At 37.3% G+C, this 27,759-nt stretch overlaps 2 protein-coding genes across 5 annotated transcripts in view; one reads left to right on the top strand and one right to left on the bottom strand.

The window, feature by feature from the left end:
- Window positions 1-8,415, top strand: part of LOC307000125 (uncharacterized protein) — a 13,685-nt gene extending 5,270 nt beyond the window's left edge. The window contains exons 4-7 of one of the 2 annotated variants that reach the window (XM_079615421.1): window positions 1,768-2,115; window positions 3,821-4,087; window positions 4,209-4,244; window positions 6,654-8,415. In XM_079615421.1, the coding sequence (XP_079471547.1) occupies window positions 1,768-2,115; window positions 3,821-4,087; window positions 4,209-4,244; window positions 6,654-6,781 (779 nt within the window). In that variant the 3' untranslated portion in view covers window positions 6,782-8,415. The remainder of the gene's footprint in view (window positions 1-1,767; window positions 2,116-3,820; window positions 4,088-4,208; window positions 4,245-6,653) is intronic. The other variant, XM_079615422.1, reaches the window with a different exon arrangement.
- Window positions 8,416-8,473: 58 nt separating this feature from the next.
- The window catches only part of sonb (SON DNA and RNA binding protein b), a 28,631-nt gene continuing 9,345 nt past the window's right edge, over window positions 8,474-27,759 (bottom strand). Inside the window, exons 7-14 of one of the 3 annotated variants that reach the window (XR_013797987.1) lie at window positions 23,086-23,334; window positions 22,890-23,000; window positions 18,231-18,347; window positions 12,922-13,009; window positions 11,519-11,666; window positions 11,370-11,435; window positions 9,383-9,498; window positions 8,474-9,054 (exon numbers count right to left, since the gene is read on the bottom strand). Coding sequence is in view for 1 of the 3 variants with exons in the window: in XM_079615419.1 (XP_079471545.1) it covers window positions 8,896-9,054; window positions 9,383-9,498; window positions 11,370-11,435; window positions 11,519-11,666; window positions 18,231-18,347; window positions 22,890-23,000; window positions 23,086-23,334 (966 nt within the window). In the remaining 2 variants the exon portion in view is untranslated. Of the gene's footprint in view, window positions 9,055-9,382; window positions 9,499-11,369; window positions 11,436-11,518; window positions 13,010-16,010; window positions 16,204-18,230; window positions 18,348-22,889; window positions 23,001-23,085; window positions 23,335-27,759 lie in introns of those variants that run through there. The other 2 variants (XM_079615419.1, XR_013797988.1) reach the window with 2 other exon arrangements.

Below are 27,759 nucleotides of genomic sequence, written 5' to 3'. Positions count from 1 at the left end.
TTTTTTGTCTAGTAATTTGAATGTTGTATTCAAAAGGAGATGCAAAGAAATTACACATTGCTGGGTGTTAGATTTAGAGTCACTTATTTGCTTTAAAAAGTCTTTTAAAATTGTAAACATCGTACGAGCAGAGATACTGCTTTACGGCAATCCTTCAGTCACTTTGGTGCGTTCGCGCTCTGCACTTTCTTTCCGTTTCATTCTGGTCCCGCTTCGGATGCCATGATGCCATCAAGCGGTATCTCTGGTCGTAATCAGTCCTTCACTGACCAATCAGCGTTCATTAGCAGAATGCTAGCGTGTTATGGGCAACAACAACTCAACCTGTAAGAAACCGAAAGGACATAAGTACTCGTTCATTCAACTTTCGAGCTATAACCCATGTTGAACTTGCAAAACCTACAATCAAATCTGAGATTTCTCAACGGCAATCGGGTGAACGAAACACATTTATCCGTCTAGCTCCATAGACTCCCATTCATTTTGCACTCGGGCGATCGCCCCCAGTGGAGCTCTGGTGGAACTACAACCAAACTTTGGTACAATAGGACTTAATAGGGAGTGGGCCGGCTCTCCGTAGACGGGGTTAATATAACATAAGGCTTAATATAATTTAAACGGGTGAGTTATAAAAAAATTCACCAGCCTCACAGTCGTCATGAAGGGCATAATTAGCTATATAGACCAAAACCACTTTTTGCACCAGGCTGTAAACATGTTTTTTCTGCTGTAAAGATGGACTCTTTTGACTCTCTTTAATGAGACTGAAGCCGTTTCTCAATGTCAAGGAAGGATCCTCGGAAGCCGGAATTTCGAGGATGCTACGTCATCGACATCCGTCGAAGGACTGTTCCAATGTCGAGGATCCTCAGAATTTCAACCAAGGGCGGAGTCCTTCGTTCGGAAAATATCCCATACACAGGAAAGTGTGCATATGTGTAGACTTTGCGCTCTTCGCGCTATCAAATCGCCCACAATCCTATGCGCGCAGCTTTGCCATCTTGTTTAAAAAAAAATACAAAATGTTGGACGTTAGCGGAGTCGGAGCAATAACGGGGCAATATGCTTTTAAATGTAGCCTAAGTATATTTACGTTACCATACATTTGTTATAACCGTCATATAAGTAAAGTTTAACGTTTAAATGCCAGTACAAATTACTACCGTATTGATATTACAAATTACGTTATGGCTAACCTGTCATTTTAACAATTGTTAGCTTGTTTGCCGTCACCGGCATTTCACATATTTTACCATTGCATGTGTTTTAACAGCTAGAATGTTGCTATGGACGCAGTTCTGTTCACTCAGGCAATACAATCATTTTGAAATCAATAAACTCCTTTTTAAATCAATATTTTGTCTCAAATTATTTATTTATTATTATTTATTTATTTTGTTAGGTAGGCAGCCATGTAATAAGCGGGATAATGTTATAGCGAGCCAGTTTTTACAGCGAATACAACCCTTTTAGGTTTATTCAAGACCCCTCCGCTTCGCGTGGGGTTCGCGGGGTTTCACTGACGGACGCAATGACGTGCACTTGCTAGAATGTTCCATTTACGTGTTCTCTCGAATCCTAAAGAGGATCCTTGCCTAGCCTCTGAAGGAAATGACTTGGAAGGACGCGTCCTGCCAAGGAAGTATCCTTGACATTGAGAAACACCTTGAATCATATTTTCCCACCTCAGGTACAAAGTATCTGTCCATAACTGCCATATGATGAGCATCAACACAAGTTTAAGAAAACATCTCTGTTGTATTTCAGCAGATCCGGAGTCGATCCCTGTTCATGTGGAAGCTTCTGAGGACGAGGATATCACTTTGGTGTGCTTTGGGAATATCCCTAAATATAAACCATGGAAAGACATCTACATCCAATGGCTGAAAGATGGCAAACAGATTCTGCGGTTGAGCTCTGGAAAGATTGACGTCAGTATTGATTACAACACCATGGCATTACCATCCAAACGCAATATCTCTCGCGGTGTCTTCTCACTGACCATTCAGGCGGTGAGTGTTTTCGACCAGGGCGTTTACGAGTGCCGTTACAAGAGCATCGATTACGAGGAGCCGAGGAGCGGATTCCCGGAGAGGCACACACTCGTTGTTCTGGGTACGTGTGTGTTTAACTGAGAACATAGTGCACACTCATGATGAGCCAATCAGCAGTAGGGGGCGTGTCCACTCTTGATGGCGGAGGAGACAGAGTGAGCCAATCAGCATTAGGGGCGTGTTCACTCATGATGGAGAGGAGACAGAGTGAGCCAATCAGCAGTAGGGGCGTGTTCACTCATGATGGGGAGGAGGCAGAGTGAGCCAATCAGCATTAGGGGCGTGTCCACTCATGATGGAGAGGAGGCAGAGTGAGCCAATCAGCATTAGGTGTGTGTTCACTCATGATGGAGAGGAGGCAGAGTGAGCCAATCAGCAGTAGGGGGCGTGTCCACTCTTGATGGCGGAGGAGACAGAGTGAGCCAATCAGCATTAGGGGCGTGTCCACTCTTGATGGCGGAGGAGACAGAGTGAGCCAATCAGCATTAGGGGCGTGTTCACTCATGATGGAGAGGAGACAGAGTGAGCCAATCAGCATTAGGTGTGTGTTCACTCATGATGGAGAGGAGGCAGAGTGAGCCAATCAGCAGTAGGGGTGTGTCCACTCATGATGGGGAGGAGACAGAGTGAGCCAATCAGCAGTAGGGGCGTGTTCACTCATGATGGAGAGGAGACAGAGTGAGCCAATCAGCAGTAGGGGTGTGTTCACTCATGATGGAGAGGAGACAGAGTGAGCCAATCAGCATTAGGGGCGTGTTCACTCATGATGGAGAGGAGACAGAGTGAGCCAATCAGCAGTAGGGGTGTGTCCACTCATGATGGGGAGGAGACAGAGTGAGCCAATCAGCAGTAGGGGCGTGTTCACTCATGATGGAGAGGAGACAGAGTGAGCCAATCAGCATTAGGGGCGTGTTCACTCATGATGGAGAGGAGACAGAGTGAGCCAATCAGCATTAGGGGCGTGTTCACTCATGATGGAGAGGAGACAGAGTGAGCCAATCAGCAGTAGGGGTGTGTTCACTCATGATGGAGAGGAGACAGAGTGAGCCAATCAGCAGTAGGGGCGTGTCCACTCATGATGGAGAGGAGACAGAGTGAGCCAATCAGCAGTAGGGGTGTGTCCACTCATGATGGAGAGGAGACAGAGTGAGCCAATCAGCATTAGGGGCGTGTCCACTCATGATGGAGAGGAGGCAGAGTGAGCCAATCAGCAGTAGGGGTGTGTCCACTCATGATGGGGAGGAGACAGAGTGAGCCAATCAGCATTAGGTGTGTGTTCACTCATGATGGGGAGGAGACAGAGTGAGCCAATCAGCAGTAGGGGGCGTGTTCACTCATGATGGGGAGGAGACAGAGTGAGCCAATCAGCAGTAGGGGTGTGTCCACTCATGATGGGGAGGAGACAGAGTGAGCCAATCAGCATTAGGGGTGTGTCCACTCCTGATGGGGAGGAGACAGAGTGAGCCAATCAGCATTAGGGGTGTGTCCACTCCTGATGGGGAGGAGACAGAGTGAGCCAATCAGCATTAGGGGTGTGTCCACTCATGATGGAGAGGAGACAGAGTGAGCCAATCAGCAGTAATAAAAATAAATATAAGCCATCTTAATAAATGAATAAATAAAGCAGGTCTCTCTAGAGTTAACCGTCTCTCTCTCCCCCCTCTCTCTCTCTCTCTCTCTCTCTCTCTCTCTCTCTCTCTCTCTCTCTCTCTCTCTCTCTCTCTCTCTCTCTCTCTCTCTCTCTCTCTCTCTCTCTCTCTCCTCAGCTATGTCTTCAGGGATGACAGACACAGAGGACTCGTTCTCCAGTGCCAGCTCGACCTCTCACACACACACTCACACAAGTGTGCCAACTTGGACGGCTGTTGCGGACGCTCAGACTGAAGCGGCCCGCACGACACCAACACACACACATGCTACGAGTCCTCAGACTGAAGCGGCCCGCACGACACCAACACACACACACGCTGAGAGAGCTGAAACTAAAGCGAGCAGCGCAGCGCCCACACACACACACACTGAGCGAGCTGGAGGTACTGCTACTGAATATTACTAGTAACAGTCGAGACATGTTTTATCAATGACTGATTCTTTTCATATCATGTTGTCTTGATTTATACTGACCGTGTTTCAATCTGTGTTTCTCTCTTCCAGATATATCCGCCGTCCCTGAGGCGGGCACCGTTTCTGGTGAGAATTGAACATTTTCTTAAGCATGCAAAGCTTATAATTCTTATAAATTACCGTATATTTATAATTTAGAGTAGTCCATACAGCCGGTGCATTATACTCCAAGTCTGAAGACAAATTATAGTTTTGTGTGAAGAACAGACCATTGAAATATAATTTGCAGGAACATTACATGATATTTTAGTATTATTTATATATTATATTATTATTTAGTAGTTTTAGTACGTCCACTCAAAACGTTTTTTCCCCTTTTTTTTTATTTATTTGCCAAGGCAACAGGTCAAGTATTGCTAAAGTATCTAATATAATATATATAATATAATATATTATATTATATAAGTATAATATAATATAAAATAATCTAATATAAATATTCAAGTGCAAGTATTTAATATAATAGTATTATCTAAAATATTATATATATATATATATATATATAATTGTAAAATCCTTTTTGTTCATTTAAATAAATAAATAAATATATATATATATATATATATATATAAAACTGAACATTATTTAATTGTTTTTATATATAGTATACACTATATACAATCATTTAATATTTATAAAGTTCAAGTATTTATTATAATAGTATCTAAAATGTAATATATACATATATATATATATATATATATATATATATATATATATATATATATATATATATAGTTGTAAAATCCTTTTTGTTAATCCTTTTTTTTCATATAAAATACAAATGAGATTTGTGAGCTATAGAGAGTTTTAACTTTTATTCAGTTCCAAACATAAAACTATTGTAAGAAAGTCCAATAAAATTAAAATGTTGTCATAATCTAATGTATGTGTGATTACGGCCTCAAAAAAGCAGAAAGATCATTTTTAATCCTCAATAAATGCTCTTTTTGGACTGAAGAGGAAGTTTTTAGTTCTGAAAGGTTCAATATGTTTCCATAGAACATCAAGCTCAATAATTTCAGCGATCAAAGCAAAGTTTTTGAAAAGATCAAAGGCTATAAACCCGAACAGCCGCGCGGACACACATCTGATGTCGAGCATTATAGCGGCTTCAGGTGAAGATGAACATTATTCCCCAGCTTCGGGTCGGAGTATCTCTTTGTGATGCGTGTTTATTATAACTGTAAAAAATAATCCTGTAAAAAAACGGTAAACTACTGGCAGCTGTGGTTTCCATTATCATACTGTTAAAATATGGTGTGTTACTGTTTTTTTTAAATGAACAGCTAAATACCGTTTTGACAACTACAGTATAAAACTGTAATTTTACAGCCCGGTATTTAACAGGTAAATTAACAGGAATTTTTTACCGTGTAGGTGTGTAACGATACTCATGTCACGATTCAATACATATCATACAATATTATTGCGATACTCTAAAAGGTAAAAAAAAAAAATTCTGTTGATTAAAATGCTAAATTTGGTTTTAGATTGTGAGTGTGTGTAAAATGAATAGACTTGGTCTTGGTGCTGGAAACCCAAAGCACAGGACAATAGAGACACCAGAATAACAATATTCACGATTCTGAAGCTGAAAACACAGAATTATTATAGACGAATATACTTGCACTCTTTCACTGACTAGATATATTTAAAATAATGTAGGACTTTATACTGGTAACATCAGACATTTGGCATTACCAGGACACATACATATTCCCCCATTGCGTTATTATACATTATATTCAACATTATATATATACCGTATATATATAGTTTTTTTGGCTTTGTTTGGCTGGTCCTGCGACTTATAGTCAGGTGCGACTTATATATCAAAATTAGTTCATACTGACTGAGATGAACCAAGAGAAAGCATTACCGTCTACAGCCGCGAGAGGGCGCTCTAGTTAGCGGAGTTGTTCAGAAGCGACACCGAGGAGGAACTCAGTGGATTCAGTGTTGAGGAATGAGATCGGGAGCTTGGTGAACTTGCTGACCGGTGTTGTACCGAATTTCAAAATTACCAAATTATTATTATTACGGGGGTCGAAATTCGGCACAGCACCAGTAACTTGCTGGACTCGCTGGCTAATGTTAATTTAGCCTATTCAGCTGTTGTTCTGTGTGCTAATGTGTAGCTGAATAACTTGCCTTTCCAGATTAAATGTTCTTGGTCTTGGATTTTGTGAAATACATTTCTAAATAAATGCGACTTATAGTCCAGTGCGACTTATATATGTTTTTGTTTCTCTTCATGACGCATTTTTAGATCGACTTATAGTACGGAAAATACGTAGCAGTTTAATGAAGCACTGACACTAAAATTATGTAAACGTGTTTTTTTTCTCACACAGTAATTTTAATTTTGGGTGAACTATACACAATACATATCGTCACTATCCACACGATACATATTGTTGCATTTTTGTATCGCGATATATTGTAATGTTTAATGCGAGATGTTCCTCTCAGGTCAGCGGGATCCTCTGGAGTTCCTCTCGGATGAGAAGATTCCCTGGATCCGCATCGGACTCATCACTGGAGTTCTGCTGGTCACTGCGGGCGTTCTGGGATTATTACTGGTGTTCGGAAGAATATGAGTTATGAACGGCATTTCCATTGCAATTTTGTGAGCTCTGAAAAGTTGGTTCAACACAATATGATGTATTTTTTTATATACCGTGTCTTATTTGTGGAGCACAACTGTTTACTTACAGGACTCAATGCTATTTAATACTTATATGGCAACACTTTACAATATGGTTCATTAGTTAAGGTATTAATTAACATGAACTAACAATGAGCGATACATGTGTTACTGTATTTGCCTTATATTGGCAGCCATTACATATTTAACACAGTAATATCCTATACTAAACCTAAACTAATCTTGACAAACTATATATCATTTGAAAGCTTACACTCTCTAGTTTACATATTTGGTGACTTATTTTCAAAATAAATTACAGAGGAGCCATAATTTATCAATCTGCAACAAGAATATGTTCATACTCCTAAGGCGTGTTCAGACCTTTATTTTGAAATAGTGATGAACATGAAAAATCATGAAAGAATGGTAGAAACCTCAGTTTGTTTTCATGCCAAGAGCAGCCATTCAATTCTTTTAGAAAAAAAGCTCTGAAAATGTTTTAAATATAAAGAAAACAATAATAGATTCAGCATTAGTGATGTGGCAGCGAGCTATAATGCACATACGTGATCTTTTGTGTTTCTTAGAGGTTGAGTTCATTTCTAAATCTGCCAAACTTCCAACACTACTTCTGAATAGGATTTCTACTTCATAAATTGTATGAAAATTGTAAAAATAATGGTTCAGACTCAAACCACATATAGAGATGGAGACGCCCTTATATGGGCAGTAATGTCCACTAGTGGAGAAGTGTGGTACTGCGCCCAAACTAAATCTCACTGAACGCTCATTTCAAGAGATATCAACCTAACATTTGAAACACAACTTGTTCAGATTTTTGGCTTTGGTTTTGAAAATATATATTTTGTATAAAATATGAATAATTACATTTTTAACATTGTAAATTTTCATAAACTCAAACTTCTATAACTTTTTTTCTGTTTAACTTAATTTATTTCACTTCTACAAAAATCTGCCAAATGTCTTCTTTAAAACAAGACCAATCTTACATCTATATTCCAAAGCATTCTTGAATTACAACCATTTAACTGGCATTGTAGGGTTTTAATAACTAAACCCACATTTTCTCTGAAAATTTTTTTTTTTTAAATCAAGTTTGTGAAATTAATGTTTTAAATAATACTATTCCTTGATCAGTGAATCTTGAGTATGGTGCTATTCATTTATTTATCTTAAAATGGTGCTAATTTTTTTTTCTAAAGTATTTTTAGTATTTGAAATCTGATGTTATATTTAACATATTTTAAAGCTGAAGCAAAGTAATATCAAAGACTGTAGATCTACTAATGTGATGTTTTTTGTAATATTGTTCACATGTGCTTGGTTCATCAGTTTTGCAGATCTCACGTTTCACGATCTCCTTTTTTGTCACAAAATAAATACATTTGTTGAAAGCATTCTGACATTATAAATGATACACAGGTCCAGATGAGATCCGCAGTGATGATATTGCAAAAATGTTTTTTTGGTTTGATTGCAGTTTGCATGATGATGTGTTTCTAATTCTGAAACTTGATTTTTAGAGTTTTATGCATTTTGTATGGAGATACTCAACCTTCTAGAAGCAAAAGTTGAATAAATACAGCAACTGTCCGGACACAATAAAGAGCATATTTTCCAGTGACGTGATTTTCCGTTTATTCCGTTGCATCACAAAAACATGTTCTACTCCAGCAACAGAACACAAGCCTTCCAGAAGAAGAAGAAGATGCAATGGATCGGGGCTGGTAAAAAAAATTAAAGCAAAGACAAAAAACCTTATTTATGAAGATAAAATAGTTTTTAAGCATGCATAAGAGCAGACTTAACAGAAACAATAACAGTCTAAAACAATGGAGCCGTTCAGTCAAACACAATATTACAAAACCTCGAACTATGTACTCATTATTATTATTACCCGTGAACATGCTTCTCATTTCATTGGCCGTCACAGGGGATGTGGTGGAAGAACATTACAAAATTACAAAAATGCTTAACACAGATAATGCCACAGGAGATGATATTGCTCTAACGGACAGCGTGTGAAAGGAAACGGACGTGGCGTCACATGTTAGTGGCGGCTGTGAACACGGGTCCGGTGTGAACCCCGTCTCCGGCCACTTCTCCCATCGCCTGAAGAGCCACGGTGGCCGCCATCGCCTTGGCGTGTTTCTTGTTGGGACTGGCAGTCTGAGGCTGATAATCACTCCCGTTCACCACCACCTGACGGCACACACACACACACACACACACACACACACACACACACACACACACATGACGACTCCTGGTGAACTACAGGTGAAACTCGAAAAATTGGAGTTCATAAGCTGTGTAGCATCAAAATTATAACAAATAAAGGCTTGAAATATCTCATTTTGCATGTAATGAGTCTATATAATATATTAGTTTCAGCTTTTAAGTTGAATTATTGAACTTTTGCACCATATTCAAATTTTTCGAGTTCCCCTGTATTTTTTTTTTAATGCAAAAGAGTAAAACTTCATATTTTTAAACATAGAAAGTTGCCGTGATGAAATGAAGCGCTGACCTTGAAGAGAAAGTTCTTGCGGTGGTCGGGTCCGCTGTGGTGCACCATCACAAACTCAGGCTGTGGCCACTTCTTCTTATTGCACATCTCCATCAGAGCAGACACCGGATGCTTCCCTAATAAACCAGAGAGACTTTACATGTGTGACCCTGGACCACAGACCCAGTCTGGAGTCGCACGGGTATATCTGTGGCAATATCCAACTATACAGTGTATGGGTCAAAATTACAGATTTTTCTTTTATGCCAAAAATCATGAGGATATTAAGATCATGTTCCATGAAGATATTTAGTAAATTTCCTACTGTAAATATATAAAACATGTATTTTTGTGAGTGAATGCAGCACAATCGTGAACATAAATGCACAACTTTAAAGGAGATTTTCTCAATGTTTAGATTTTTTTGCTCCTCAGATTCCAGATTTTCAATAGTTGTATCTCGACCAAATATTGTCCTATCCTAACAAACCACACATCAATGGAAAGATTATTTATTCAACTTTCAGATGATGTATAAATAAAAATTTGAAAAAATTGACCCATGTGACTGGTTTTGAGGTCCAGGGTCACATTTAGGGAAGGGTTACACATTTTATTAAAACTATCTCAGACTTGTAAAGCCTGGCATTTGAAATACAAGTCAGAAAATGTATGTGTTTTATGTTGAGCATCATATTTGATACATCAGGCTTTCATGGCTCATATACGGTAGTGTGATACAGTGAAAATATGGAGGATTAAATCATTCAGTTTTATTCAGAAGAAACATATGCCATTTGGTGCAGATGCTGATATTTATATGGACAAAAAGTGAGATGAAATTCTGACGCTTGTAATGCAAATCAATTATATCTTAAAAACAGTCATAAACATAAAAAAGTATCTGCCAATGATATGTCTTAGTAAGATGATATTTAAATGCGAAGTTTGATGATCAAAGCTCTGTAGTTTTAAAACATATAAACATATAATGCAATAATGATTGAGAGATGAACAAATAAACCTTCCTCAAAAGCCTCATGATCATATTTGATTCGCATGTTTTGTATGGATGATCAAGTAAACCCACTTCAGATCAGTGTTCATCTTGAAACATTACTATCGATATCAAAGTTATTATTGTGTTTACTTGATATAAATCAGTGCAGATTTAAATACAGCATAAAGATGCTTGTAGAAATACACTTAAGGCCATTGCACAGCGAGTCCAAAATTTTTGTATGCGTTTTTTCGTATTGGTGATTCGGTGGCTCTGAATTGTCAAAGCACCATTCAAACACCATTCAAACTGCTTGTTACGGATGTGAAAAACGCAGAAAATCGAACCCGTTTCGATTTTTTTTATGACGGACGAAAGTGTCGGAGGCAGTGTGTGCAAGCGTGATTGACATAACGTGAGGTCGTATTTATTTTTTAACGTGCGAAAATTTCAGATGCGAATTTCGGACTCAGTTTGCAATGACCTTTAGACTTTTACTTGATAAACAATATGAACTATCAGACGACAGAAGGCATGGAGAGGATTGTGTGTGACAGAAACTATCAAATATGATTGAGTATATGTGACCCTGGATCACAAACCCAGTCTGGAGCCGCACGGGTATTTCTGTGGCAATAGCAACTATACATTGTATGTGTCAAAATTATCCATTTTTCTTTTATGCCAAAAATCATGAGGATATTAAGATCATGTTCCATGAAGATATTTAGTAAATTTCCTGCCGTAAATATATAAAACATGTATTTTTGTGAGTGAATGCAGCACAATCGTGAACATAAATGCACAACTTTAAAGGAGATTTTCTCAATGTTTAGATTTTTTTGCATCCTCAGATTCCAGATTTTCAATAGTTGTGTCTCGACCAAATATTGTCCTATCCTAAAGCTGAATAAATAAGCTTTCCATTGATGTATACATACATACCAATTAAAAAAAATGAACCCATGTGGTCACATATTGTATATTTAAGGGTCACATGTCACTCACCTAGAAGATCCTTCATCACCACAATGTTGCCAGATTTCTGTGTTTTCTCTCCTTCCGCTACAAGCCCTGAGTGAACAGAAGCACATGACGTCATGACTCATCATCATCTTCATCACTCGATCGGTTTCTCCACGGCTCGTGTCTCTCACCCTTGCGGTCCGTTTTGAAGTCGATAACGATGGGCTCCACTGTGCCTTCCCTGTGCTTCCCCAAACCCTCCCCTGAACGCCATCCCATCTTCCTCATCAACAACTCGCCCATCCCGCCCGAGACCGGCGCCGCCCGCAGGAACTGGTCCTGGATGCAACGGGACAGATTCAGACAGAGAGAAAGAAAGAGAGGCAAACGGAGAGAGACGGCCAGCAGTGAGAGATCGGCTCGTTCAGGCACGTCATCACGAGCTGTGAGCTTTACAGTCACACACTAGATATACAACAGCCCTACTTTAACACTTCAACTTGTTATAATATAGAATAGGTCAATTGTTTAGATGTAAAGTCCTTTATTTCTCACCTGCAGCGACTAAACAAGTATAAATATACATATAAACATAACCAGGGATGCATTTATTTGATCAACAAAACTAATATTGTGAACAATTATTATAATTTAAATCTGCTGTTTTCTATGTGAATATATAATAAAGTGTAATTTATTCCGGTGTAATTTTCAGCATCATTACTCCAGTCTTCAGTGTCACATGACCCTTCAGAAATCAGTGTAATATGATTTCTATTTGAAATCGAATCTTTTGTAACATTATAAATATTTACTCTCACTTTTGATCAATGTGATGCACGTATTCATTTCTTTAAATGCAAAAAATCTTGTAATATAAATTCTAATGTCACAGGAGATCCTTCAGAGAAACATTTATGATTATTATCAATGTTGAAAACAGGTTTTGCAGAAAACGTGATAAACCACCTTCCAAAAGTTTGTGCATCAAAACTTTCTTTTAATCAAAGAATCCCGAAAAAAAGTATCACCGTTTCCACAAAAAATATGAAACAATTTTCAACATCATAATCATAAAATTTCTCGAGCAGCAAATCCTCATATTAGACTGATTTCTGAAGGATCATGTGACACTGAAGACTGGAGTAATGATGCTGAAAATTACACAGGATAAATTACACTTTACTATATATATTCACATAGAAAAGTTTTTTCTTTTTTAATTGTAATAATATTTCACTGGTTATACCTGATTTATATCTATAAATACACTTAACTATATATTCACAGCTGTTTTAAATCATAATAATATTCCACAATACTAGTTTTGTTTGAGCAAGTGAATGCATCCATAAGAGACATTAAGAAAAATCTGAATAATTCCAAACCTTTTGACCAGTACTGTATATCTTAAGTAACACAAAACTAATTTAGCGTGCAAGCCTTCAACAGGCGAAGCATCAGTCCCTGTCCTGAACACATCTCAGGCTCTGAGTCGGTTCAGTGGACACAAACAGGAGCACATGGCAGAAAAGCATCAGTTCACACACAAATCCACATGAATAGAAGGAAGGGTGCTGGAGGACGTACGTACCTAGGCCCCCATCATCGGCCGAGCATCTGACGTGAACACAACGGGCCTGACTCTGACCATGGCAAAGAGGCAGCTACAAGGACTGACCCTGCAACAAGTGTCCATACAGAGGGGTGAGAGTTCACAGGTCAAACTGTGAGCCCCCACCCCTCGTGTCCCAACCCAACCAATGAGCTCGAGAGCCTCGTACCCGCTGGCAAATCAATGCCAATCCCCAAACATTGTTCAGATTGACCCTTGTGATGACTCTTCCTCTCTGGCATTTTAGACCAAAAAAAAAAAGGGCTTTGACGAGGGTAATTGGCCCCTTGTGGATCCGCCGGAGAGGAAGAATTTTCTTAAACGCATCGCTTGTTCTTTTCTGCATGTGTGTTTGTTTTGTGCCGTATGAAGAGAGATGGCACTTCCCACAAATAAAGCGTACTTTAGTGTCCCATCATTTTTTAAAGAAAAAAGAAAAGGAAAAATCCTCTCATGTTCTTTTCATATCAAAATTAACTTTTATTTTTAAATATTTTTTTATATATATTTTACTTTATTAGTTTTTTATCTATTCTATTTATTTGAGATTAATTTAATGGTCATGCTTTTTGTTGTTGTGAGAACTTTTAAAAGTAATTTTTTTAAACTTATAGGCTATTAGATTTTTTTTCAACTTTTTAAATGTAATCTTATATTATTTGAAGTTATTTTATTTATTTATTCATCCGGCAGTTTGAGATGTCGTCTTGTTGTTGTGAGAACTTTTAAATGTTATTTAAATATGTAGAATTTGGTTTTATTTTATTTGTTTATCTATTCATTTATTGACCTGTTTATTTAAGATTAACATAGAAAGTACAAAAAATGTGATTTGGCTTTTTGGCGTTGATCTTCTCGACTGTATCCCAAAAAAATGAATCATACTGCAATGTTGCCATAATCTGTTAATCATATAATCATATTCAATAACAATATCTGTTGAATTAATTTACAATTATTAATTAATAGTTAAAAAAACCCCATTCAATTACCAGAATTTAATTTTAGTCACAAAACCGCGCAAATTTTCACATTAATGCAACAAACGTACAGTTTAAACGAATTTGAAGGCTTTGAATCACGCTCCAAACATATCACACGGGGTTTATACAGTCAAAACCAAAATTTATTCAGACATCTCTCACATTATCTCAGTTTATCCGCTAGAAAATAGTAATAAAAATGACAAGAACTCGACTGGTTTTGTCCATGCTTCTGTTAGACTGTCTCACACATGAATTATGTTGAATATCTGTCAGCTGGTAAATTTAACTACACAATTAGATAATACCAGTTTAGCTCAACCAGTGACCAAGCAATGCTTCATTGTGTTCAGTGTGTGTGTAAAAAGAGCATTAGCAGTTACACACACACACTTCAGCAGAACATGACCAGCTCAAGTGTCCGGATCAGTTCTGCTCACGCATGTTACTGGTAGTCTCTGTATGAAGAGTTATTGGGTATAATATCTCACAGTTTACTTTATTTTGCTCTCCTCACTTACATAAGTGAACTATAGTGTCCTACAAAAAATATAAAAAAAGATATCTGAATAAGTTTTGGTTTGACTGTACATCGAGACTGTCGTATCTAGGCAAAGTTGGCCATTTTGTAACACTTCCCTGAATAAACGAGCCGTATTTGGTTGTGTGGACTCTATGATCTCTCTGTGCAGAGACCGTGGTATTTTAAAAGCATTTAATTCGCTTAGTCTAAATAAAAACTTTGGATTATCGTGTCTTAAAGGTAGGGTAGGTCAGAATTGTCTAAAAAAAACTTTTATTCAAATTTGTTTAAACTGTCTTTATATACCAATGCATAATTAAAATGCAAGTACTCTGAAATAGCGAGTATAAAAAACCGAGTCGCTCTAGTGTATATAATCTTCAATAAACAGAGCTCATTAATTCCATTCACTCCCACCTAAAAACGGGTGCGCGACTGCGCGCACGTGGGCAGAGCCAGTAATAGCGGCGGTAGTCATGGCGACGGAGAGTGACAGTCGCGCAAGCCAATCCTGTGATTCGTCCCGAATGGAAATAATGAGCTGTGTTTAATGAAGATTAAACGGTCTAGAGTCACTCGATTTTTATACTCTTTTTATCAGAGTACTTACATTTTAATTATGCATTGATATATATAGAAAGTTTAATCAAATTTGGTAAAAAGTTTTTATATAAATCCTACCTACCCTACCTTTAAATGTAAAGGTTTGTATTACACATCAGTCAGCATCCGAAGCCTTCTTAGCGAAAACGAGACTCATTACAAACACATGTACACAGTTTTGGTTTAAAAGTATTTAATATTAATATTAATAATAGTAATAATAATAAGACCAAAGGGTTTTTAGGAGTGCCTAAAACCTCTTAGAGTAACTGTAACATACGACTTCATAAGATTTATTGCTTTAATAAAGTGATAGGAACATCAATATAATAAAACACACCAATTTTCAATTAATATTTACACTAATGTTCAAAATTTGATGTCAGTAAGTAAAAAAAAAAAAGAAATTCATACTTTTATTCAGCAAGGATGCATTAAACTGCGCAAAAGTTACAGTAAAGACATTTATGATTAATTAATACTGTACTTTTTGACTTTCTGAAATAAAATGTGTCACGTTTCCACACAAATATTTATATAATAATACATTGATAATAATCAGAAAATGTTAATTGAACAGCAAATCAGCATATTCGAATTAGGATCATGTGACACTGAAGACTGGAGTAATGACGCTGAAAATTCAGCTTTGATCACAGGATATAAATGACACTTTACAACATAATCACATTAAAAAAACAGCAGTTTAAAACTGCAAGAATATTACACTATTTTACTGTATTTTTGATCAAATAAATGCAGCCTTGGTGAATATGAGAGATTTCTGAACAGTAGTGTAGATAAATAACATTTGAAGTGGATCAAAAAAACATTTTTAAAGTTGTCCAAAGTCAAGAACGGGTATTGTTCAAAATTCATGTATAACTTTTGATGTTGCCACTTCAAATGTTGACTATACTGTAGTTTATTAATCTAACTGGAGAGAATCGTGTGCATACATTGGCCATTTTCTGCATCATCCAATCAGATTTGAGAGTCGGATCCTGAGGCATATTTCTCTATTCATTGGAAGTTTCCCGGTCATTCAGAGGAGGGGCGGAGAGACTTACTTCACATCATCTTCCTTTCCTCCCCTCTCTCAAAAGACACTTTTTAGAGGAGTAAAGTGAGGCCCATCCATCAATGCATCTGCTACGACAGAATTATATCACATATAAAACATCTGCATGCCCTGCACAAGTGGTGCACCCGTCCGACTGCTTCTGTTTAATCAAGAGAGCCTCGTTTCCTTCGAAGGATTGTGATCAAGCCAATTATCTGCACTTAAAGAGGACCTATTCTGCTTTTATCATCTGTGTTTAGTGTGTAATGTTGCTGTGTGATCGTGAAAAAGCTCCAGTTATTCTCTATATGAGTGTCAGTGTTTCTGAACTCCTGAAACGCCTCCATTGTAGTCTCGAGTTTCTTCCAGGAACGAACACGTCCCAATATTCCTCATTATAATAATTAATACGCAGAATAAAGGGGCGGGGCCTGGTTGAGTTAGTTAGTAGTGTGTTAAACTGGCGGTTATGGTAAGGGGCGGGGCATTTCCCAAACACACTCGAAACGCTCGACCAATCACAACACACTGCTCCAGCCGACCAATCAGAGCACAGTGTGCTTTTCAGAAGGAGGGGCTTCATAGAGACAGGAAATCTGTATTGACCTTGACAGTAATAATGTAATATAGTAAAATGTCACAATAATATACTTTTTTTTGTTGGGGGGTGATTCGATGAAAATTATTTCCCCCCAAATTTTAAACATTTAAAGCTTAAAACCCTAATAAATGTCATATTTACCTGTACCTTTCCCGTCTAGCGGGTATGAAATATACAGAAGCTAATATAACAGTCCGCACTGCATAAATTATAAATGAAATATAGATTAATCCTTATTAAAGCTACAAGCTTTCTGTAGTCAAGAGCAGTGAATAATTTCTCTGTTCCCTTTGGTTAGCTTTACTGACAGAGAGAATTAGTGGCTGCTGTCACTTTAAACAGTGTTTTGGAAAGAGTCTGTCCTCATAGGAAGTTACGCCCGTGGGTGGGACATCATCCCCAGCCTTCATGAACTTACGCTCCATGCTGTCACTGATAACGCTAACGTGACGTACGGATCTCAATCACACCGTGTTGCCAGGACCCGCCCTGCTTCTGATAGGCTTGTAACGTTAGTTAGAGCTGCGTTCCTCTCATATGATTGGTGGGTGAAATCAATTGACTCGAGAATATTAAACCACGTGCAAGTTCCCAATTTTTTTTTTTTTTTTATTCACACGGCCGCACGCCGGAGATCCGGGTTAATACTTAAAGCCCTGTATTCCTCATTTAAATAATTAATATGCAGAATAAAGGGGCGGGGCCTGGGTTGAGTTAGTTAGTAGTGTGTTAAACTGGCGGTTATGGTAAGGGGCGGGACATTTCCCAAACACACTCAAAGCACTCGACCAATCACAACACACTGCTCCAGCCGACCAATCAGAGCACAGTGTGCTTTTCAGAAGGCGGGGCTTCATAGAGACAGGAAGTAAACAGAGCGTTACTGACAGACTGGGAAGAGAGGAGACGCAACAATGGAGAATATGAGGAAAAATAATTTTTTTGAACATTTAAGCAGGAAAACAAAACAAAATCAAGACATTAAAAAAGCGCATAATAGGTCCCCTTGAAAAGAAAAGACGCTCTTTCTCTTGAAAGAGCTAACGTCAGTAAACACACACACACACACACACACACACACTTCTAAGCTGTCTTTTGGCAAGATCGTTTCCCAGGATACATTGACGTCATGCTAAGCTCAAAGATCAATACTTATTAATTAAAAGGCGGCCGGTGTGAACTACCATTGTGCGAGTGACTGGACTGCGGTCTGATTAACAACTCGGTTGGGTACACCAATCGGCAAAGCAATCACAGATGACAATTCTTATATGCTTTATAAAAGGGGATGATGGGTACTTTGAGTTCGAGAGCATTTCAGGATCTATTTAACCCTTTTATTTTACCCAGGATCTATGTAAATTAAGCATCTGACTGCAATACACCATCTTTCATGATGTCAACTTTATGATTCTTGGGAATTTAACACACATATATGATGCAAAACACAAACCATCAAGCACAATATATGTCCAGAATGATTGTAAGAGTGGTGGCGTTGACTCAGGGCTTTACCTTCTTAATCCAGGCTTGTGGGCCGCTGTTCGAGAGCTCGTCGGATGAGAGCACTTGAGCGCCGGTCGAACCTGTGAAGAGGCCGGGAATGGTGTTGGACTGGGCCCATGCATCCACCTGTGGAAGTTCACCACCAGACGTCAGCGATACAATCATGATATATGCAAATAAAGTCTCAAATCTAGGCTAATGCCGAATGTTTTAGAGCTTGCACGATTGTGAGTCACATTCTTTTTGTTTCAAATAGAGATTTTCACACCATTCTGAACAGAAAACTAAACAAAATGTGACCCTGGTCCACAAAACCAGTCTCGAGTCGCATATGTGGCATTAGCCAAAAATACATTGTATGGGTCAAAATTATTGGGATATTAAAGGATTAGTTCACTTTGTTTGCTGATAATTTACTCGCCCCGATGTCATCCAAGATGTCCATGTCTTTCTTTCTTCAGTCGAAAAGAAATTTAGGTTTTTGAGGAAAACATTGCAGGATTTTTCTACACAGAATGGACTTCAATGCAACCATCTATCCCAATGTTCAAAAGAAGGATCAAATGTCCGTCTCAATGCAGCTTCGACACGATCCCAGTCGAGAAATAAGGATCTTATCTAGCGAAACGATCGGTCATTTTCTAAAAAATAAATACAATTTATATACTTTTTAACCACAATTGTTCGTCTTGTGCTGATCCCGTTGGAAAGGTCACAGGTCACGTCATCTATCTGAGTGATTTGTCTGTGTACTCCGGTTCAAAAAAGTAGGGAAGGGCGAAAAACTACATCTCATTTTCTCCTCCAAATTCAAAATGGTCGGACATCTTTGTTTTATTTTTTTTTCGTGACCTTTCCAACGTGATGACGTAATGCGTGGCGCGTCGCAGTTCAGCACAAGACGAACAATTGTGGTTAAAAAGCATATACTTTTTTTTTTTTTTTGAAAATGACCGATCGTTTAACTAGATAAGACCCTTATTTCTCGACTGGGATCGTGTCGAGACTTTAACGCTGCATTGAGATGGACATTTGATCCTTCTTTTGAACATTGGGAGAGATGGTTGCCATTGAAGTCCATTCTGTGTAGAAAAATCCTGGAGTTTTTTTTTCTCAAAAACCTAAATTTCTTTTCGACTGAAGAAAGAAAGACATGTACATCTTGGACATCGGGGTGAGTTATGAGCAAAACATTTTTTGAAAGTGAACTAATCCTTTAAGTAAAGATCATGTTCCATGAAGATATTTTGTACCGTAAATAATATATATAAAACATGTATTTTTGTGATTCAAGATTCAAGATTGTCAAATAGTTGTATCTCGGCCAAATATTAACAATGGAAAGCTTATTTATTCAACTTTCAGATGATGTATACATCTTAATTTCAAAAAATGTACCCATGTGACTGGTTTTGTGGTCCAGGGTCACAAATAACACGTGATTACTAGATTACCGTTACTAGAGGTTCTGACAAAATGTCAATTGCTGCAGTCAATTTCAAATGTTTAACAATGCAATAGTGTTACTTTAGAATTTTTTATATACTCATAGTATTTATTAATATTTTAAAAATTTCTCTTTTAATTTGAGTCATTTTGTTGTGCTTTTGTCATTTTTTTTTCTATAAACGTAGCTTCAAGTTCTTTTATTTAGTTTCAGTAAACTTCAACTTATTTAGATTCAAAGGCACATTTCTAATCTTCACTTAAGTTTATCATCATATATTTTTATTTTACCGAAAACGGGTTTTAAGTAGATTTTAAGTTGACATCTTCAAGTTGACGTGTGCAACATAATTTTGGTCCAGACTGTCATACAAAGAAATTATAAACACATGCAAAAACAACCAACCAAATATGAATAATTACTAACTTATGCTGTAGTCAGTTTTTGCTTTTTCCCGTCAGCTTTTTGATTTTGTATGCATTTATTTATTTTTTGCACAGTAAAATAAAACCTGTCGCTTGCCTCTATTTTGCCAAATTATTTTATCAGATAAATACCATAACCAAGATAAGTGTTTTGGTTTAACTTCATATTTAAAATAATATATATATATTTTTATCGTTTAATCAAACTAGTAGGGCTTTTAAAAATTAACATTCCGTCCAAACATCACTTTTGCCCACCACTGTAATATTATATGTTCTGTTTTCATTTTAATTTTACTTTAAGTTTTAGCAATTTTGTTGAGATTTTGAAAAAAAAAAAATTCTATTATTTTAGGTCATAAAAAAAATATCCAAGGCACTCGAGTAAATTGTTTTTAGAAAAATATAAATTCTTTATGCATTCATGGCTTAGGTATTTTAAAAACAGGTGACAAGCAACGGCACACTATCGTGTTGCGGCTAATGAGTCTTCATCAGGGTGTGTGTGTGTGACAAACACAATCAGGATACGTTTACACGTTGCCGGCTATTTTCATAAATGGGCATTTCACTCTCTCCGTTTTCAAAAATAACATTGTGCACACTAGGGTGTTGTAACTTTGGTACCGATACCATTAAAATGTTGCGGTTCTCGGTACCAAAGCAAAATCTGTTGGAACTAATTTTCTATTTTATTTAACTATTTGAAAAAAAATATTAAATTCAATTCAATTACTTTATTATTTATGACAGTAATCATAAGTAAATAATACATATAAGCATTGAACTTTTATTTTGACGGGTTGCCGTGAAGACCTTTGAGTTTCTGTGTGTGTGATATGACGATAGTTTTTCTCAAATGAAATGGTAAAATGTTCATAAAGTGACTCTCAGTTATCATCCTCCTATATATATACTGATTGGCTTCATCACTGTCTCCTCTCCACCAGTAAGCTGGTGTGTGGTGGACGTTCTGGCGCAATATGGCTGCCGTCGCATCATCCAGGTGGATGCTGCACATTGGTGGTGGTTGACCTTCTATGTAAAGCGCTTTGAGTGTCCAGAAAAGCGCTATATAAATGTAATGAATTATTATTATTATTATTAGTTAGCCTGGCTCCGCCCTCCTACGTGATTCCGCTCAATTTTCATTTTCCTTCAGAACTACGTCTGGGATTGCGGTGTATTCTTGGGTTTTCTCCAGTCAATTTTTTACCGGTCCAATCAGCGAACAGACAGAGTGGCTGAGAACGATGACGTTGAGGTCGTGCGCTAGTTTGACTCGTGTTGTCACGACCAAACGTTAGCGATTGGTTATGGCAGATCCAATAGTTTTAAACTTCAACAGAGAACCCGCCTACAAGGAAGTTAACGCTTGTCAATGGAGAGACAGATGAAATGTAGGAGAGTCTGGTAGGACCAGGCTAATTTCACCCTCTCCGTTTACATGAACCCGTGTGTATATGCCGTCAAGAGCATGCCAAACCTGTAGGTGGCAGTGTAACGAGAAGCTCAAGCCCACGTTAGCCAATCAGAATCCCGAAAATAGTCTCATACTGTGACGTCGGCTGCCTAAAACTCAGTTTTTCTCAGTTTACATGCAAACGAAGTTTTCCAAAATCTCCACTCTGGCCGGAGTTTTTAGAAATAATCGTTTTCAGAGGCGAATTCTGTTTGCATGTAAACAAAGGGCACAAACGAAGGGAAATGTGTCCGTTTGTCAAAATAACCATGTACCGTATTTTCCTGGACTATAAGTCGCACTTTTTTTCAATGTTTTGCTGGTCCTGCGACGTATAGTCCGGTGCGACTTATATATAAAAATTAATTCATACTGACTGAGATGAACCAAGAGAAAACATTACCGTCTACAGCCGCGAGAGGGCGCTCTAGTTAGCGGAGTTGTTCAGAAGCGACACCGAGGAAGAACTCGATGTATTCAGTGTTGAGGAGTGAGATCGGGGGCTTGGTGAACTTGCTGACCGGTAACTTGTTGGACTCGCTGGCTAATGTTAGTTTAGCCTATTCAGCCTCAGGTATATGTTCTTTATGCTATTGTGCAGCTGAATAACTGTTAATGTGTTACGCTAACACACCGGACACCTTCAGCTGTTGTTCTGTGTGCTGTTGTGGAGCTGAATAACCTTTCCAGATTAAATGTCTGTTCTTGGTCTCAATAAATTTCTAAATAAATGCGACTTATAGTCCAGTGCGACTTATATATGTTTTTTTCCTCTTCTTGGCGCATTTTTTGACTGATGCGACTTATAGTCGGGAAAATATGGTACGTGTAAACGTAGTTTCTTTTAAACAGCAATCATCTATTAGTCACACGACATCCCCTGGTCATGCGGCCCAGGACAAACAGAAGAGAGAAAGTTCCAAGTATTACAAAGAAAATATATCTCACCAAAAACATGACTAAACCAAACAAAATATATTTTTTATTAAAAATACATTATGATAAATAAATAAATTGGAATATATTTATCAAAATCCACAAGTCAAAAATATCATAAATCCAATAAAGTATACAAATCAGAATCCCTACACCCAAAGAGCACTTCGATACCGCGCAGCACTTTTAGCATTTCTTGGTTTTATCTATTAATTTAGTTTTAGTAATTTTAGTACTTGAACTTGTTTAGTTGCAAAGGCACATTTGAAATGGGTTTTAATAGTTTTAGTTAACAGTAACAACACTGCTACACTTATACTAGTAGCTGAAAGTAAGATAAAAATTAGCAAAAAGACACTTTCTGTGATTTATGGACCATGTAGGCTCTCAAAACGTACTTGCTCCTGAGCCCGATTGAGCATACACATGGCATTGATGTCGAACGGGTTCTCCGCCAGCCTCTTCTGCGCGACCGCTCTCTCACTGACGGCCAACGTGATGTCCACGGGCTGGAAAAACAAAAGACAAGAGCTTATAGAGACACGCTGAAGATGATGAGGCTTATGTGAAGCATTTCAGAAGTCGAACACTGACTTGAGAAGGTGCTTCAGGAAAGACACTGTCATTTTCCTTGCTGGTTTCCTTAGTCTCAGAAGAAGCAGAAGCAGACACAGACGCAGACGTAGACACAGACGCGGGAGGCTTTTCTGATTTCTTTTCGACGGGCACCCACTCCCCATAAGCACCATCAGCCTCTTTCTTCCTATGCTGGGAGCCGGAGGACACCGGGAACTCCTTCGCAAAGGCCGCTTCGGTTCGGACGCCTGGCTTTGCTGAGGTGATCTGCAAGAGAAGAGAACACAGTTACTAGGGCGCGTTACACAGCGCGTGGTGGGAGCGACGGAGCTGGCGGTAAAGCTCCTGTTTAAATGTGTTCGGCTTTTCGGTTTACAGAAACATGTTCTCTAATCTGTTTAGAAGATTTAATACAAATATATTAAAGTTTTATTTCATTTTGTTTATTTCATATGATTATGATGACGACCAATACCAACACTGTTTTACTTTGGCAATTTGGCTAAGAAAAGTTGACTTAAAAGATTGTGAACCAAAATGCTTATAAGTTGTTTTATAAAAAATATATTTATTTTAAGTTATATTGTTGTAAACCAATCAGGGGGTTGGTGTAAAGCTGCTGTTTTATTTAAAAATGTGTTCTGCTTTTGTGTTTACAGAAATGTTCTAATTTTGGACCTTTTGTTGTTGTAATTTGTTGACCTTTTTGTCACTTGTAATTAAGGTTGCTTATTAGTGAAATTATTAAAATTATTATTCAAATTGCCCCTGACAGTAGACAACATGCGCTTTTCGGCAATATACGGCTTATTACGGTAATTTCATGTTTTCCGTCAGCAAATGACAGCGGGCTTTCTGGCAGAGCGGGAAGGAAGGATTTGAACCGAGAGATGCGAAGCGCGGCGGGTTCGAGTGTTTTGGATTGCATAAAATAATAAAAGAAACTAACAAATACATGGAGAAAGAAGTGTTGGACGGCAGAAGAGGGGATTGGGATGATTTTTAATGAAACTTGGGAGGCGGATGGCGGTTACTTTTTCACGTATCTTTACATGTGGTGTATGCATGTGTGTGTGTGCGTGCCTAATATGAATGGACGCATTTGTATGCGTGCACGTATGAAAAAAAGTGTCCTAAATGAAACCTGTGCAACCCAATGTCACAAAAAAGACTTGTTGCATTATACTTCATTTTTCAACTTTAAAGTGTTAGTTTCTTTCGTTCGTTTTTTTCTAAATAAAAATCTGAAAATTTATTCTCGTTTTTTTATTATTTTTGTCTATTTAAATTCTATTTACAAACTCACCACACACACAATATTGGTCAATAACTGTAATTTGTTGAAAGCTAATCTTTTTTCTGAAAAAGATGACCCCTTGCACATGAAGATAGCGCATTGTTTTAGAATTTTACAGTCAACAATAAAAATGTGTGAAAAACACCCATTTTAGCTTCAGTTTCTAAAGGGTTAAGGTAACACTTTATTTTACAGTGTCCTTGCTACATGTGCTACATGTACTTACCATAGTAATAACTGTAAATTGTGCATAATTACATTATGGCTTTGACTCCGAACTTCGTCATTCGAATATTTAAAAAAGTAATGATATTCGAACGAATATTAGGCAGCCTTTAACCCTTAAGGCGAGACACGGCAGGCAAAAACATTGTTTTTTTTTCACTGGTCAATTTTGAGCTATTTGTCTTCAATAACATGTCTTCTTTCAGACTTTATTTTACTACACTTTGTCTATTTGCGTCTGTAGATTTCTCAGAAATTCAACAAAAGTTGTCGTTCTTAATCATCCGCTGCTCCGCGATCTCTGTCTGCTCCGTCATCACACACACCGCTGGAAAGCTCTCTCTCTCCTGTACAATGCTGTTGGATCCAAATATGGTAATTTCCTTTTTATCAGCAACCAATCGTGAAAGTACAATGGGCATTTAACTGTAAAAGCGAAATCTCATTGGCTGATGTCCATTTCTGACAGCGTGATTCGTTCAGATGCATCACGTGACGCGCTCTGACATTCAGATGTGTGTTTCTGACTGTTTTTCTGTTCAGTTGAAGGCCATAAATGCTGTGTTTATACTATGCTTGTAAATGTGACGTGACAGATCTCTGTAGCGCCTCAGTTCAAGCGGCACGTGAAGCGATCAACTCTAACTCTTCTCGGCTCTGCTCTTCTTTACTATTAGTAAATAAACTCGAACTTTCCGAAATGTATATGCCTCGGATCAATCAGTGTTTTTCAACCGCGGTAAGAAGTCAATAAAACAGGTCGGCTAGAACAATGTCACATAAGTTACATTTACATCAGGAAAGAAATTTAATGACCATTTATAGGCTGAAAAAATTAGCTATAGAGTTTTGTTAAATATGTCCACTATATTAGGCTACATATTATATTTTTAGTTATATCATTAAAATATTATACAGTTGTTATTATAATAAAGAACGCATTATATTTCAATATATTATATTTTTAACCTTTAATAAAAATAGCCTAGGGCTCTCTATGTTTACAGCATTAGTGATTTATTTTTTAACATGCATCTACTGTAACTAATAAATATCAAAATGAATCGATATTGAATCAAGATGTCAAGCAATAATAAATACAGTATCCTGCCAGTAATTGTAACCATGCAGCTAAACATTGTAACACGTTGTCAGTAAACTTAATAAAAATAAGTTAACAAATGTTTTGACAATCACAACTTATTGTGATGCAAGTTTTTTTTCACATCCCCCCCCCAATAAAAAAATCCCAGAAACAAATGATTTTAACAAGCGTTTATCATAGTAGGAAATCCACACTTTTAATCCCTTACACACAATTAGTGCTCTTGAAATATGAAATGGAGGCGGGTCCGGATTTAATTCTGTCCGGGTCTGGATCCGGACCGGAGTCCGGACTTTGAGAAGTGCTGGGTTAGAAAAACAAAAAAAAGAACAGACGAGTCAGGTACTCCAAAAATGTTCTAGGTCTTTAAGGGTTAATATTCGAACCTGTTATAGGCATTATTTATTGTAAATGTGTTTGCTTGTAAACGTTGTTTTCAATTCAGATTCCGAGGCTTTTTCACGATTGGTGAAGTTGTGAATCGGGAGCTCATTAGCAAGGCTATTATTGGTCATCTGGGCTCCTGTAGGTGACGTTAGCGCCCTGGTTAGCGCCTATTTTGTATACCAAAACAATGGGCGCGATTTATTTATTTTTGATAAGAACAGTGGATAAAATCTGTCGAAAGCACACTGTTTGTGTTTAATCCAGGGTCTGATTTTTAATAAAAAAACTAAAAAAAATCGTGACTGTTTTTCTTCTGAAAACATCATGGCCTGCCTATTGACATTGACTGATACACTGCCCTCTGCTGGACAGAACAAATACAAATTAAGTTTGATACCAACAATAAAGGTCTTACTGAAGGCATTTAATAGTCAAAATAATATTAATAAATATTTGAATATATTCGAATATTAATAAACAAACTTCAAATATGATTTTTGGGCAAAAGTCAAAGCCCTAAAATTACATGCAACTAACCCACAACTGAATCCTAATCCTATAGTAAGTACATGTTGTTCATTAATATTACTAAGTACTTAAATGTATAATTACATTGCAACAATGACACATCTTAAAATAAAGTGTAACCGACATTAATTTCACATTAATTTTATGGTATGTGCAAAAACTGATAAATGGCTGATATAAAATTTCTGGTCTTGATAATAAACAAAAAATAAAACACAAAAAAAATCAATGTTTATAATAATGTATAGCATTATGCATGATGAAAAAAAACTTTTGTTTTGAGATTCGCTAAAGATTACATTTAACAGTGTTATCAAATTATTAGTCTTTTTATGGAGTTATTCATTTAAATGTAAAAATGTCAGAAAAGAGCATACAAAATTAAATATCCAGTATCAAAATATGCTCAAAATATAAAAAATCATAACAAATAAAAGCCTACCTCAACAACCTGCATAATTGAAGTACAATTCATGTTTAATGGCTAATATTAATATTAGGTGACTGCAAAGATAATATCAATGTACAACATGCATGTTAAATATCCAATATCATCCAATACCAAAAAAAATTTAAAAGTAAAAGCCACCTCAACAAGTCACATAATTCAAGGTTAAGTTCATGAAGTGTTGGCCAGGTTTAATATGGTCCGAAGTATAATAATAATAAATCAGTTTACGACGAGTTATACTCCTTCTCTAAGCCCCGCCCTCCTTAGTTACTGTTGCTACGCCTGACAAGTGCACTCTAATACAGTCTGTATGCACCGGTGTCAGACATTCCCAAGGAGATAAATATTATATTTTTGGCGAACAGGTGAAATATCTGAGAGAATTGAAGCTAAAGCCTATAGTCAGATTCCTCCTCATTCGCTGACCATTCAAATGGGACACACACAGATTGAGGAACAGCTGTGTTCATGCACAGCAAGGTAAGTTAAATTGAAAAAATAATCGAATAATTATAAAACAGTTTATCCATAAATATTGTGGAATAACGCTAACACCGGGAGAGCCGCGATCGGATTGGGGTAAAGTTACTCCGGGGTAAGCCGTCGATTAACAAAATGCTGAAATATATTGTAAAGTATGTCAGTGAGCCTCCGTCTTGCCTTTAATCGTCTTATTTTACGTTCAAATATATGCATTAT

This window comes from Phoxinus phoxinus, assembly GCF_949152265.1.
Source record: "Phoxinus phoxinus genome assembly, chromosome: 6".
Classification (NCBI taxonomy): domain Eukaryota; kingdom Metazoa; phylum Chordata; class Actinopteri; order Cypriniformes; family Leuciscidae; genus Phoxinus; species Phoxinus phoxinus.
The sequence above is the reverse complement of the archived record's forward strand: the minus strand, read 5'-3'. Positions and strand labels throughout refer to the sequence as shown.